At 33.6% G+C, this 15,389-nt stretch overlaps 1 protein-coding gene across 1 annotated transcript in view; it reads left to right on the plus strand.

Moving 5' to 3' along the window:
• Window positions 1-309: 309 nt before the first annotated feature.
• The window catches only part of LOC114325876 (sodium channel protein Nach-like), a 101,851-nt gene continuing 86,771 nt past the window's right edge, over window positions 310-15,389 (plus strand). The window contains exon 1 of the mRNA XM_050660333.1: window positions 310-962. Coding sequence (XP_050516290.1) covers window positions 310-962 — 653 coding nt within the window. The remainder of the gene's footprint in view (window positions 963-15,389) is intronic.

Genomic DNA, 15,389 nt, shown 5'->3' on the forward strand with positions numbered 1-15,389 from the left:
ATTAAAATATAAAAATTTAGTGTAACAAAGTGAAAAATAAACTAATACAAACAAACTATAGTGAATTTAGACAGACGACAGTGCTCCCGATAAAAATTCGTGCTCATTCGTATTTGAATCGTCGGTGTGTTAACACGTTTTGTTTTTGTTCTGTTTAGCGGTCGACATACACGAGTGTGTTATTGTTATTTTGTTATTGTTATTGGAGTGAACGAAACTGTAAGTTTTGCACCAGCTTTGTTTAATTTATTTTATGTTTTGTTTATCAACGACCCAGTTAAATATTGCAAATTGACCTTGACCATAACTATGGCAAACTACCAATGTGAGAATTGTTTACATGAATTCCCCGAAAATGACAAATATAATAAGCTTCGTTGTTTTGGGGAATGTCAGCGAAATTTCTGCATGCACTGTTCTGGATACAACAAGACCATCACCAAAACTCTCCTGGACCCAAAAAATTCAAATCTAAGATTTTTCTGTAAATTATGTGATTCGCCTAGCCTCAGATATTTAAATGAAAAAATAACAAATCTATCAAAAAATCAGATACCTCATGAGAACTTTAATGCCTTAATTCAACTAACTAAAAAATTGACTGATAATTTGCCCGTTTTCATAGAGACATACGATTTATTAACAAAAAAAGATGGCAAATTGGATTACCTTACAAAAAAAATTGACGAGATCCATAAATTAAATAGCCTGATGAATCCTGAACATCTTTTAAAATCGGTACGGCAAATGCAACAAGACATCTTCAATATATCGTCAGTTTTTTTCGGCTGTTCCGATGATACTATTAAGGTTCAAGTTGAAGACTCAAATTCATCCGAGATAAAATTGGGATTACAAAGGCTATCTGAAAACATCAGCGAAATATCTAATCAGATAAGTAATTTTTCCAGCAAACTACCTGCTATACAAACTGAAAAAGAGGTATCTAAAAAAAAGATAGTGTATGTCACTTCAAGCACCCAAACTGAAGGCCCTCAACATTTCCAAACCTGTCCAGAAAGAAAATCAAAAGTTTCAGAAGATAAGTGTCATTTTGTTGTTATCAGTAACTTAACCGCAGCATACACCCCTATACAAATAGTACACTACATTAAAGAGAGGCTAGGTATCAAGGATTATATTAGATGTTACGCTCTCCCTAAAGACGCCAACACAGCAACTGGTTCCTCATTCAAAATAGGCATAAAATCCAAACCATCTATCGACTTATTATTTAATAAGGAAATTTGGCCACCTGGTGTCAACATTAAATGGTCTATAGAATCACCACACTCTGAACCAAAGACTTCATCTGAAGAAAATATGAATCCGAAGTACATCAGAAGCCAGGTTAGCTTGGAAAACCCAATTACCATTCCAAGCAACAACAAAAATGAAGTTGAAGACACCAATATATTTACAGACAAGCAGGCCATCACAATTTGCAAATCTCAAGAGCCTTTCCGTTCCCATATCAATTTTGTTAAGAAAGATACTTTGGAACCATCCATAAATTTGGATCCTTTAACACCACCAAGAGTTAGACTAACTAATAACTCGAACAGTCGATATCTTCTTGCAAGATTAAGGGAACCGGACATCTTAAAGGCAATTAAACTACATCTTGCTTTTCTTCACGATCAGCCTGCTTCTGTATTTTACGACGGATATACCAACACCAGCGTGAAACTCTTTTTGGCTTCCGAAGGACTACCTACTAAGACTGAAGAACTACGAAAAGTTCTTCTAGAATTTAACCATGCCTATGGAATTGGTCCAGCTGAAGTGGAAGCTGATCTTGCCGCTTATAGGTCCTATCTCACTTCGGAAAGAATTATACACCTACAAAAGTCAAGGGAATGTCACCGAAGTTATTATTCCACTGGCTCTCCAAAGCGAAATTTTTAAACAACACGACGTGTTCTGAGGGACTAGAAACCTCAAATTATTTTAGTGATGACAACTTTGGCATGGTTCTGATTAATATTCGTTCTATAAGAAATAAAACTGATGAATTGTTTTTGTTTCTGGAGGAATTAGGATTTCCTCCGATAGTTGCGGTTACAGAGCACTGGCTTGAAGTTAACGAGCCTTTTTTTGTAGAAAAATATACCACAATTGCCAGGTATGATCGTCCAAGTTCGGCTCATGGAGGCACCCTGATTCTCTCTAGAAATAATGATTTTTCTCTGATAACAAAATATGACTTTTTGTTAAGTGAATCATTCTTTGAGTTTTCCTTAGTTTATAATAAAAATCTTAATCTTTACATTATTTGCATTTATAGATCACCTGATTCTACCGTGGAACTATTTTTTCAGAACCTGCTAAATTTGTTAGATGACCTGCCTCATAAAAGCAGAAAAATTCTATGCGGTGATTTTAACATTAATTATGCTGCTGCTAGTGCTACCCAAGTGTCCCTGGCAAACATATTTGAATCGTATGGTCTCTCAATGCACGTTGATTCTCCTACAAGGATTACAAAAACTACATCTACCATAATCGATTATATTGTCTCAGATTTCTCACCCCTTGATGTCTGCTCTACAGTTATTAATGCGGGACTATCTGATCATGAAGCAGTGTATACGAAGTTTAACATCTTCAGCAAACCCTCCTCAAAAACCCGACGTTTAGGTAGGATTTTTTCCGCCCAGAATTTTCGTAAATTCCAAAATTTATGCTTGACTTCTGAGTGGCAATTTCCTTCTATAGACGTGGACTATAATTTCAGTGTTTTTCTAGATAAGCTTCTCCACATCTTCAATAAGGCATTTCCTTTAATTCCTATTAGGCCAAAACATCGGAAACCTTGGGTTACGAAAGGTATTCGCATATCAGCTAAGAATATGCGTTCACTACTATACATCAAGAAATTTACTACCAATGTTGCTGTCACTGAATATATTATGAAGTACAGGACAACATATCTAAAACTTGTCAGGTCAGCTAAAAAAGCCTATTATCAAAATCGTCTGGGAAGCTCTAAAAGTGTTGCAAAAGAGACTTGGTCTATAATAAACGATCTTCGAAATAAAACTCACAAAGCTCAATCATTTTCCCTTCCAAATCCTGAAAGTCTAAACGACTACTTCGTTAATGTGAGTAAAAATATAACATCAACAATTTTGCCGCAACAAGATCCCATTTCCTATCTTCCTAATTCAAGACAGGTCTCGAATTCATTCTTTTTACGACCAGTCGATAACTCTGAACTTATCCAAACAATCAATTGTATCAAAAGCAAATCATCCTGTAGTACTGATGGACTATCTATAAAAATTTTCTCTAATCTCACAGAAAATGTGTTGGAAATCCTCCTCTCACTAATTAATGATTCCTTCGAAAAAGGTAAATTTCCAGAGTGCCTAAAGACAGCCATTATTATTCCTCTTCATAAGGGTGGCGAAAAATCTGATGCCTGCAACTATAGACCTATTGCCTTACTACCGGTACTCTCCAAAATTATTGAGAGACTCATTAAAACTCGACTTATGTCCTTTATCGTTGATAACAACATTTTATCACAAAATCAGTTCGGCTTTCTAACAAATAAATGTACCACTGATGCCATGTTTTCTGTACTACACGAGGTTTACCAAGCACTAAACAATAATCTTTATACTGCCACTGTTTTCTGCGACTATGCCAAAGCTTTTGATTGTGTAAATCACGACATCTTGATTACAAAACTAAATTTCTATGGAATTCGAGGTATTTCTTTGAATTGGTTCCAATCCTACTTGAATAATCGGAAACAACTAGTTAGAGCAAATGATACTGACTCTAGTCTCAAAAACATCGTATGCGGAGTACCACAAGGTTCAGTATTGGGTCCTATACTGTTCCTTATCTTTATTAATGACATCACTAATTTAAAAATCAATGGGAAAATTTTTCTTTTTGCTGATGATACCAGTATCACTTGGAGCAACTCAACTATTGCATCTCTTCATGAAACTATAACTTCGGATCTACTGACGATAAAGACCTGGTCTGACTCTAATTTACTCTCTTTTAATGTAAATAAAACAGTAGCATTATCCTATAAAGGAGCTCTTCAACCTTTGCCACTTCATAACAGCCAGATCAGTACCGTTGATTCTGTAAAATTTCTTGGTATTTTTTTAGACAGCAACCTCAAATGGTCACTTCATATCGATTCGTTAAGTAAGAAACTCGCCTCAGCTTGCTATGCAATACGATCTGTCTCAAGGGAACTCAATTTAGCATCTTCTAAAATAACATATTTTTCGTTGTTCGAGTCGCATCTTCGATATGGTCTTCCTTTTTGGGGTTCTAGTACAGCTGCTCAATTTGATGTCGTTTTTAGATTGCAAAAAAGAGCAATAAGATATTTGTTTGGCCTCAGAAGATCTACACATTGCAGAAGTTACTTCAGAGATCACGAAATTTTAACACTTCCATCTTTATATATTCTAGAAACGGTTTGTTTAATTCGTAAACACCTTCATGTCTTTCCATCAAGGCCCAATCATCTTTACTCCACCAGAAATTCAATCTTTGATATTTATTTACCGATTCCATCCACTGAGTTAGTAAAGAAATCTATATTATATTCCGCAAAGAAACTGTACAATCATCTTCCGTTACAACTTAAATCTGCAACATCTTTCCCTAAGTTCCGAAAAATGACAAAAGCCTATCTATCCAAAAGACCATATTATTCAATAGAAGAATTTTTTAATGAATAACTAAGAAAATTGGGTTCCATGCGCAGTAGCATAAACTTGTCAGTTCCTTATGTTGTACCTATTTTATTTTATTTGTTGTATGTTCAATTTGCAATTTATATATATTTTGCAATAAATTGTTTTGTCTTGGCTTTTATATCTTATACTGTACATTATTGACGATTTATCTAATTTTAATAAATTGTAGTTGTTATTTGTTATTTATATTATGTTTTTCTTTTGACTGTATGTAAGCTTTGTCCATAAAATTGTAAAAATTTTCAATGACAATAAAGCATATTTCTATTCTATTCTATAATAGTTCGTCAAAATTCAGCAGAAACTAGTGAGTAAGCATTGCAAAAAGCATAATAACCTATCAAACAATTACAAAAACAGGAAAATAAGAATAGGAACGTGGAACACCAAAACACTTCTAAGACCAGGCAAAATGGAAGAGTTGGCAAAAGAAATGACAAAATACAGGATGGAAATACTAGCGCTACAAGGAATAAGGTGGGCAGGAGAAGGGATGATCAATAGAAGAAACCACACAATGTACTACGCAGGAGAAAGAAAACAGGGTCGCAATGGAACCGCCTTTCTAGTTAGTAATAGCGTAAGAGACAAGATTATTAACTTTAAAGCGGTTGATGCAAGAATATTATATATTAGAATGAAAAATAAACAAGCAAATTTAACATTTGTTAATATATATGCACCTACAGAGAATGCTCCCGAAGAAGAAAATAATGAATTCCATGAGAAACTTGAAGAATTGAACGAAGAAATACCAAAGAACGACATACTAATCCTATTAGGAGACTTTAACGCAAAGATAGGGAAAGAAGATACGAACAGAGAAATCGCAGGAAAAGAAACGATCCATCAAAATACGAACAACAATGGCAGGAGAATATGTAATCTAACAGCAGCAACCAATACTTTTATTATTAGCACCCAATTCAAGCACAAAAAAGAGCACAAAGTAACGTGACTAATACCTGGAACGACAGACGGAAACCAAATAGACCACATCCTAATTTCAAAAAAATGGAGAACAATTGTACAGAATGTGAGGTCCTACAGGGGAGCCAATGCTGATTCGGATCACATTTTGGTGATAGGCGACATGAAATTGAAGATACTTAAAGACAAAAACGACAGAAAGAAAAGAAAGAGGTGGAATAGGTCAAAACTAAACACAGATAATGCAAACAGAAAATTCTGCACTAAGTTGGAAGAAAAACTACTAGTCCTAAAACCATCGGACATAGATGAAACCTGGGAAGACATAAAAGATAGTATTTTAACAGCAGCAGAGGAGACGATAGGACTAATGAACGACAATAAAAGAAAAGATTGGTACGATGAAGAATGCGAGCAAGCTAGTAAAGGCAAGGACCAAGCAAGACACAGGTGGTTGACCACAGGGAAACAAGAAGATCTCCTACACTATAAAGAGAAAAAGAAAGAGTCAGACAAATGTTGCAGAACTAAAAAGAAGAAATGGATTGAAGACTTCTGCTGGAACTCGAAGCTAATAGTAACGATAATGCAAGACTATATAAACACATAAAAGCACAGAATAAGAAAAAGATTCCGGCAAATATTGAAAAAAAGGAATGGGAAACACACTATAGAGAATTGTTCAAAAAGAAAGGCGATGCTGAAAATGCAGAAAATGAAGAACAAACAGTAAATAGGAATGAAGAACAATCAGAGCCTCCCTCATACAACGAAGCATTGGCGACCATAAACAGATTAAAGACAAGGAAAGCAGCAGGAACAGACAACATTATAAATGAATTCTTCAAGAAAGGGGGAGAGGAACTAGCCCACAGAATCCACAAGCTGATAGAACGAATATGGGAAGAAGAACGCATGCCGAACGACTGGAATTGCGGTCTGATAACACCAATCCCTAAAAAAGGTGACAAGACGAAATGCACTAACTACAGGGGAATCACGCTATTAAATACAATGTACAAAATATTAACTAATTTGATCAGACAAAGAATAGAAAAAGAAACGAGAACAAAAATAGGTGAATACCAACATGGATTCAGAGAAGGTAAGTCAACAATAGATGCAACACACATTGTAACGCAAATCGTCGAAAAAAGTTACGAGCATGGAATAGATCTACATATACTGTTTATTGACTACAAGCAAGCCTTTGACAGTGTAATAAGGGAGGAGCTAATTAATGATATGAAGCAACTAGGCATTCAAGAAAAACTAGTAAGTCTCACGAAAATGACGATGAAGGAATCCAAAGCACGAATCTTAACAAGGGAAGGCCCATCAGATGAAGTACAAATAGAGGTAGGTGTCAGACAGGGAGACTCCCTATCAACAACATTATTGAACATTGCCATAGAGGGTGCAGTAAGAGCAGCCAAAATTAGGGGAACAATTATCGAATCTTCAGCCCAACTGATAGCGTATGCAGACGATATTGCACTGGTTACTAGAGATTTAAAAACGATGCGCAGAATATAATATTAATACTAGATAAAGAAGCAAAGAAGAGAGGGCTAGTAATTAACCAAAGCAAAACGAAATATCTCAAGTGCTCAAGAGAGAATACGAACATCGAGAAAGAAATTAAGCTTGGAGCATATACATTTGAAAGAGTACACCGTTTCAAATATTTGGGAGTGATGGTGAATGGCAGAAATAATAGAACGGATGAAATAAATAAACGCATCCTACTGGGTAATAAAACCTATTGGAACTACCAAAAATTCTTGAAAGAAAAACACATTAGTAAGACAACCAAATTAAAAATTTACAAGACTGCAATCAGGCCAGTGATCACCTATGGTGCAGAGACGATGTGCCTAACACAAAAAGATGAAATGAGATTAGAAATCTTAGAGAGAAAGATAATTCAACGAATAATGGGACCGGTGAGGATAAGTGTAGGCGAATTTAGAAGATTAACAAATGAAGAAATTAAAGAAGTCATCCAGGGTGAAGACATAATCAAGTTCGTGAAGGCGCAGAGGCTCAGGTGGCTGGGACACACAGAAAGAGCTAATCCAGACTCTACGCTAAAGAGAATAACTGGCTAGAGACCAACAACAGAGAGACCAAAGGGAAGACCCAAAACAAGATGGAGAGATCAAGTCTTAGGAGACATAAAGAAGCTGAGAATCTACAATTGGAAGGAGCGTTGTAAGGACCGGAAAGAATGGAGAAAAGTTGTAGACAAAGCCAAGTCACACACGCTGCTATAATAATAAAAGACAACAGCGGACTGATTCTCCGCAACAAATGAATCAGAAAACCCAAAAGGGCGGCAAACACTCCGCCAGGAGTGAATAAGCCATGATGATGATGATGAATAAACTAATATTTAGATATTATTTACTAATTTATTTCAAATATATCTTATTTTGTTCCTGTTTTAATGAAATTAACGCGACAATTCGATGAAATAAAATTATTTTGACATAATATTCGAAAGTAAATCGGTAGACAATAACAGTCGTTTTCGTTTTGAATCATCGTCATGGAAACCAAGATCGTCGTCATGCTAACTAATTATATTGAAAGTTTGGTTTTGACAACCTTGTCAAAGAATTAATTTGTGTATGTATTTTCATATTAATTAAATTAATTGATTAAGATTTGGTAATTTTTTAAAGACTCTTAGAAAAAATATTGTTCCTAACTCTTGCAGAAAGTCTCTTTTCCGCACTCGACTGCTTGCCGAACTCCCGCTTCGCGTCGTTCGGCAAACTACAGTCGCGTGCGGAAAAGAATGACTTTCTGCACTTGTTAGGAAAATAACTATATTCAAATTGTTTATCCCAGAGAGCTTATTTTGCAATAAGTTAGAAAAAATAATGTTAGAACCAGTCTACAGGTGTTAAATTAAATAACATGAACTAAACTTTCAAATTAGTTTAAAAAAAGTGAATAAAAAATGTATTTATTAGTAGTAAATAATTATGCAGAAGTATCGTCAACTTGTTCTTATAAATTTTTTGAATAACTTTTTTCAAAAATAGTACATTGTTTACCGGGTAGGAAAAGCTTAACATTCCTGGACGACTGTGAAGATTGCTAAGTCGAGGCGCAAGCCGAGACTTAGCAACACAGAGTCCAGGAATGTGGCTTTTCCTACGAGGTAAACATACTATTTTTCCGCAAATCGTTTAAAATTCGACAGATATTGATTGATTTAAAAAAAAACGCGATAATTTTATTCCCAAATAAATGGTGCTTTGAAATTCCTAATAAAATTACTTGGGTTACTATGGAAACGTATTGAGGTTGAATTGTCAAACTTGACGCTTATAAATTTAATTGCTGGTGTTCTCGAAAGTAAAATGATAAGTGATGATGAAATTTCCATTCCTGGGACTCCTCCAGAGCTGGTTGAGGCAGTGATACTGCTTCATTAGAATTATTGCCAAAGAAATCAAGAGAAAAGTACGAAAATGCATACAGACGTTTTATGGATTATCGCATGAGTAAAAATACGAGTTCTTTCTCAGAAAATGTTGTAATGGCATACTTCCTAGACCTTTGTTTAAAGATGAAATCTTCAACATTATGGGCCAATTATTCAATGCCAAACTATTCAATTACAAATGAAGAAGTAATACGCAGAATAAATAACGAGCCAGAAGTTCTACGGAGTATAAAAAAGAGAAAACTTGAATACTTAGGCCACCTGATGAGAGGACAAAAGTACACATTCCTACAAAATATAATGCAAGGAAAAATCCAAGGACGAAGAAATCCAGGCCGTAGAAGAATGTCCTGGATGAGAAATTTGAGAGAGTGGTTTGGCTGTACCACTAACGAATTGTTCAAAACAGCAGTAAATAAAATTAGAATCGCCCTAATGATATCCAATCTCCGATAGGAGAGGCACTCAAAGAAGAAGATTCAATGCTGAAGTCAACCCTTGCACTTAAACACAATGTAGATATATCTACATACTCAAAACTTCGTTCTTTATTGAAACGGCAAGCTCAAGGTTATAGGGCAAAGAAATCTAAGATTTTAACGAAGGAAGAAATTGAAAAATTTATCCAGGAAGCTCCAGATAAAGAAAATTTAATGATTAAGGTAATTTACAAGGTTTTAATAGCAATGTGTTTTCTATCATTTATGTAGAACACTAACAACTGTACGGAAATATCATTTCCTTACAGTAAGGAAATGACATTTCCTTACAGTAAGGAAGTCCTGACTTTTTCTTCAAGAAATTTTGACAGGAATGTCAAAATTTCCTGGCGATTTGCGGAAAAATCTATTTTTTACCGTTTTTTAGTAATGTTATGTATACAGGGTGTAACAAAAATACAGGTCATAAATTAAATCACATATTCTCAGACCAAAAATAGTTCGACTGAACCTAATTTACCTTAGTACAAATATGCACATAAAAAAAGTTACAGCCCTTTGAAGTTACAAAATGAAAATCGATTTCTTCGAATATATCGAAAACTATTAGATATTTTTTATTGACAATAGACATGTGGCATTCTTATGGCAGGAACATCTTAAAAAAGAATTATAGTGAGATTTGTGTACCCCATAAAAATTTTACGGGGGTTTTGTTCCCTTAAACCCCCCCAAACTTTTGTGTACGTTCCAATTAAACTATTATTGTGGTACCATTAGTTAAATTCAATATTTCTAAAACTTTTTTGCCTCGTAGTATTTTTTCGGTAAGGCAGTTTTTATCGAGTTGCGGCTTCTTTTTTAATATGTTTACATAAAAATTTTATGGGGGTTTTGTTCCTTTAAACCCCCCAAATGTTTGTGTATGTTCCAATTAAACTTTTACTGCTGTACCATTAGTTAAACACAGTGTTTTTAAAACTTTTTTGCCTCTTTGTATTTTTTCGAGAAGGCACTTTTTATCGAGATATTACTTCTTTTTTAATATGGTTCAAAATATACCTAAAATGTAAATCATAAATAAATTTTCATATTATTACCAAGTCTCCATAATCGTACTTAGCCATATACAAATATGTGGTGGATTTGACAAATATTCAAAATATCTCGATAAAAACTGACTTTTCGAAAAAGTACTAAGAGGCAATTGGAACGTACACAAAAGTTTGGGGGGTTTAAAGGAACAAAACCCCATAAAATTTTTATGGGGTGTCCAAATTTCACTATAACTTTTTTTAAAGATACTACTACCATAAGAATGCCACATATCTATTTTCAATAAAATATCTCTAATAGTTTTCGATATATTGGAAAAAATCGATTTTCATTTTATAAATTCAAAGGGCTGTAACTTTTTATGTGCACATTTGTACTAAGGTAAGTTAGGTTCAGTCGAACTATTTTTGGTCCCAGAATATGTGATTAAATTTATGACCTGTATTTTTGTTACACCCTGTATAATAATTGATGAAAAATTGTAATAAATATATCTAATTTATTATATAAAAAAATAAAAAGTTCATAAGGAAAAATTGAAAATAGTGTTGCATACCTATTTATTACTAATAAATGCATTTTTTATTCACTTTTTTTAAACCAATTTGAAAGTTTAGCTCATACTCTTTCATTTGACACCTGTAGAATGGTTCTGACATTATTTATTTCTGACTTATATTATTGCAAAAAAGTAAACGAAACACAAAAACTTTTTTTCTTTGATATATATTTTAAATTATGTTCTGTTGTGATTGATAGCATTTTTCGAATTTAAAATTTTATGCAAGTTCCCTATTACTCACAATATGTTTTATTTACTGTATGTTTTAGCTTTTTATGGTGGTCTACTGGGTCTATTCATGGGATTCAGCTTCATATCTGGTATAGAAATAATATATTTTTTTACAGTGTTACCATTGAAAAGCACTAATTCAAGCCTTAATCGAGTTTTGAAGAGCACCAGCAAAAGAAAAGATAGAATTCATGCAATTTATTAATATGTTGTATTAAAAAATGATAAGAGTGAAAAGTGCTTAAAAAATTTATCATCTATTCGGTGAAAAAAATTATTTTTTTATTTTTTCATTTTTTTTTAGCGCAGACGTCAGAGATTTTTGATCTCTAAAAACGAGACAAACAAGCTGAATTTTGCTGAAAATGTCAATTTTGAGACCCAAAAAAATGCAAAAAAGTTTGCCACTCCTACCCCTGATAGACCAAGAGGCAGCGCTGAAAAATCTATTTGAATTTACTAAAGCTAGATTTTTCACAGTTGATTACTGTGAGTGTGTAGAGAAACATACTGCGGTCGGTCAAGCGAAACGTACAACAGGGGTTACTGAGAGGGTATCAAAGTTGCTTTCCTACGAAGGTAATTATTTCCATTTACTTAGGCTGAAAATCAGTACACACATTCTAAATTAAATATAAATAAAAGTTATTATAGTCGGTCAGCTATATGACGGGACAGAGCCGGTCGGTCGGCCACAATAGTCGATTGAGGAAATAAAGCATTTTGGATCGCAATTTTTTCGTCCAGCATGGATTTACTTGAAATTTTCACAGAAGGTAGGGAATAGTCCAAGGATCATTTTATATATCATGCCGCTATCAAACGCTAAAACCTTGGGGGTGGTTGCCACCCCATCTCCTGGGTAGGAATTTTTGATTACATTTTAACAATGCAATTCGATGGAAAAAGTGATTATAAGAAAAAAATGTTTTTTACATTTTCTTCGTAAAACTAATATTTTTCGAGTTATTCGCGCTTGAAAATAACAGTTTTTCGACGAAAAAATCGACTTTTTAGAGGGTTTTTTGAAAATACCTCGAAAAATATGCATTTAATCAAAAAAACTGTAGATATCGAAATTGTATCTTTTAGTAACACAAATTAAATTCTTTTCCTATAATATCTTTAAGACCAATACAAACCGAGATACGGCATGTTAAAAGTTAGCTTTTTTTGTCAAAGGCATAATTTGAAATATTCAAAGCCAAATAATGGGAAAATTTGTATTTTTCGAGGAAAACTTAAATAATATTTTTTCAAGTATACAATTAGACCTTTCAAAAAAAAAAAAAAAGTTTCTAGCATGAAAATTAAGCGACTTACAAAAAAATGTCGGTACCTGCTTTTCTCTACGAAAAAATCAGTGAAAACAACCCCCTAACTACCTTCCTAATTCAAAATTGGTCTTCACCTTTTAGTAGTTCCTTTTATATTTATATTATCAATACACTTAAGGATCTTGACCTATTTAAAATGCCTAATTTTGAAAAAATTGGAGTTTAAAAAAATTTATTTTTTGCAATTTGGTATTTTTCACCTTTTACTTCAGAATACTGAAGAAAATACTGAAGATATGAAAAAAATTATAAACTACTAAATTGTAGCTTTTTAATGACTAAAATTACCCTGTATATAGATTTTCATTACAGTCAATAGTTAACGAGATATAGCTGTTTAAATCGTCTATTTACCAGCAAACACCCCCTTATTCGAGCCCTTTAAACCCGCCCCAATTAAAGACTAAGGTATCTTACGGAATTTAATTTACACAGTCTTATAGCTCTTTAAAAATCCTGCAAAATCATTTTTAAAGGGTTTTCATTACTGAGAGGGTATCAAAGTTGCTTTCCTACGAAGGTAATTAAATCCATTTTCTAAGGCTGAAAATCAGTACACAGTGAGATATAATATTTTTCCAAAAGTAGGCATTTTAAATAAATCAAACTCCTTGAGTGTATCGATTATAATATATATGTAAAAGGAACTACAGAAAGGTGAAGACCAATTTTGAATTAGGAAGGTAGTTAGGGGGTTGCTTTCACTGATTTTTTCGTAGAGAAAAGCAGGTACCGATATTTTTTGTAAGTCGCTTAATTTTCATGCTAGAAACTTTTTATTATTTTTTTTGAAAGGTCTAATTGTATACTTGAAAAAAGATTATTTAAGTTTTTCTCGAAAAAATGTAAATTTTTCCCATTATTTGGCTTTGAATATTTCAAATTATGCATTTGACGAAAAAAGCTACCTTTTAACATGCCGTATCTCGGTTTGCATTGGTCTTAAAGATATTATTGGAAAAGAATTTGGTTTGTGTTATAAAAAGATACAATTTTGGTATCCATAGTTTTTTTGATTAAATGCACATTTTTCGAGGTATTCTCAAAAAACCCTCTAAAAAAGTCGATTTTTTCGTCGAAAAACTGTTATTTTCAAGCGCGAATAACTCGAAAAATATTAGTTTTACGAAGAAAATGTAAAAAACATTTTTTTCTTAGAATCACTTTTTGCATCGAATTACGTGGTTAAAATGTAATAAAAAATTCCCACCCCCGAGATGGGGTGGCAACCACCACCAAGGTTTTAGCGTATGATAACGGCATGATATAGAAAATTATCTTTGGACTATTACGTACCTTCTGTGAAAATTTCAAGTAAATCTATGCTGGACGAAAAAATTGCGAGCCAAAATGCTTCATTTCCTCAATCGGCTATTGGGGCCGACCGACCGGCTCTGTCTCGTCATACAGCTGACCGACTATAATAACTTTTATTTATATTTAATTTAGAATGTGTGTACTGGTTTTCAGCCTTAGTAAATGGAAATAATTACCTTTGTAGAAAAGCATCTTTGATACCCCCTCAGTAACCCCTGTTGTACGTTTCGCTTGACCGACCGCAGTATGTTTCTCTACACACTCACAGTAATAAACTGTGAAAAATCTAGCTTTAGTAAATTCAAATAGATTTTTCAGCGCTGCCTCTCTGTCTATGAATTTCTCACTGAAACCTCTCTCGTTTAAACAAAAATGTTTTTGGCCCAACAGTGGCAATTTTTGATAGAGATGCATCAAGTCAAACTAGTTTGATTTTACTCAACAAACTTGACTTGACTTGAAAATCAAACTTTTTGTACAAAAAAGTTTGACTTGACTTGATTTCGATATCTTTAGGTTTGACTTGAATTCAAACATCTTCAAACAGTTTGAAAAGTTTGAATATTACGCAACGTGTTTATTTGTTCAGTGGCGGATAAAGGGGGGGAGTAATGGTGGGGGAGGGGTAGGAGAAATCCCCCAATCCCAACAAGGTCCAAAAAAATTTTTTTGACAAATTTCAATAAACAGAAATATATTGGCTGATATGATATTTAAACCGCAGACAGACAAATAAAACCCAATAAGCGCGCCAGTTAGGATAATAATTATTAAGAAAGCTTATAGCGTTTTATAGTATGATACAATTGATCCAAAGAATGGCATAAACCAGACATCCAAAGTGAAAGTTATCATCCAACACCAAATTGTTCTATATGGTCCACATAATGTTCAGAAAAAAGTCACACAAACATCCAAAGAAAGAGTCTTCCTCCAACACCAAATTGTTCTATATGGTCCACATATTGTGCAGTAAAAAGTTACACCATTTTGAGCGTCCGGGTTGGAGGGGAGATTGGGGAGAAATCGGTAAATTAGTATTTTTTACGTTTTTCGTCAATATTTCTAAAACTATACTTTAGCGTAAACAATGTTCTATACAATTCTACATAAAATTTAAAACAAAAAAGGTCCTATATGTAATTATTATATAATCAACGCTTCCAGAGTTACGGAGAGTGAAAAGTGGAGGTTTTCGATATTTTTTATATTTATTGGGCAATTGATGATGATTTTGGGTGGTGAGGTTGACGTTTCTTCGAGGGCTTATCACTAACATGCCACTGAAATAGCAAATTTTATTTACAAAACACAATCCTG

This window comes from Diabrotica virgifera, chromosome 1 (assembly GCF_917563875.1).
Source record: "Diabrotica virgifera virgifera chromosome 1, PGI_DIABVI_V3a".
Classification (NCBI taxonomy): Eukaryota; Metazoa; Arthropoda; class Insecta; order Coleoptera; family Chrysomelidae; genus Diabrotica; species Diabrotica virgifera.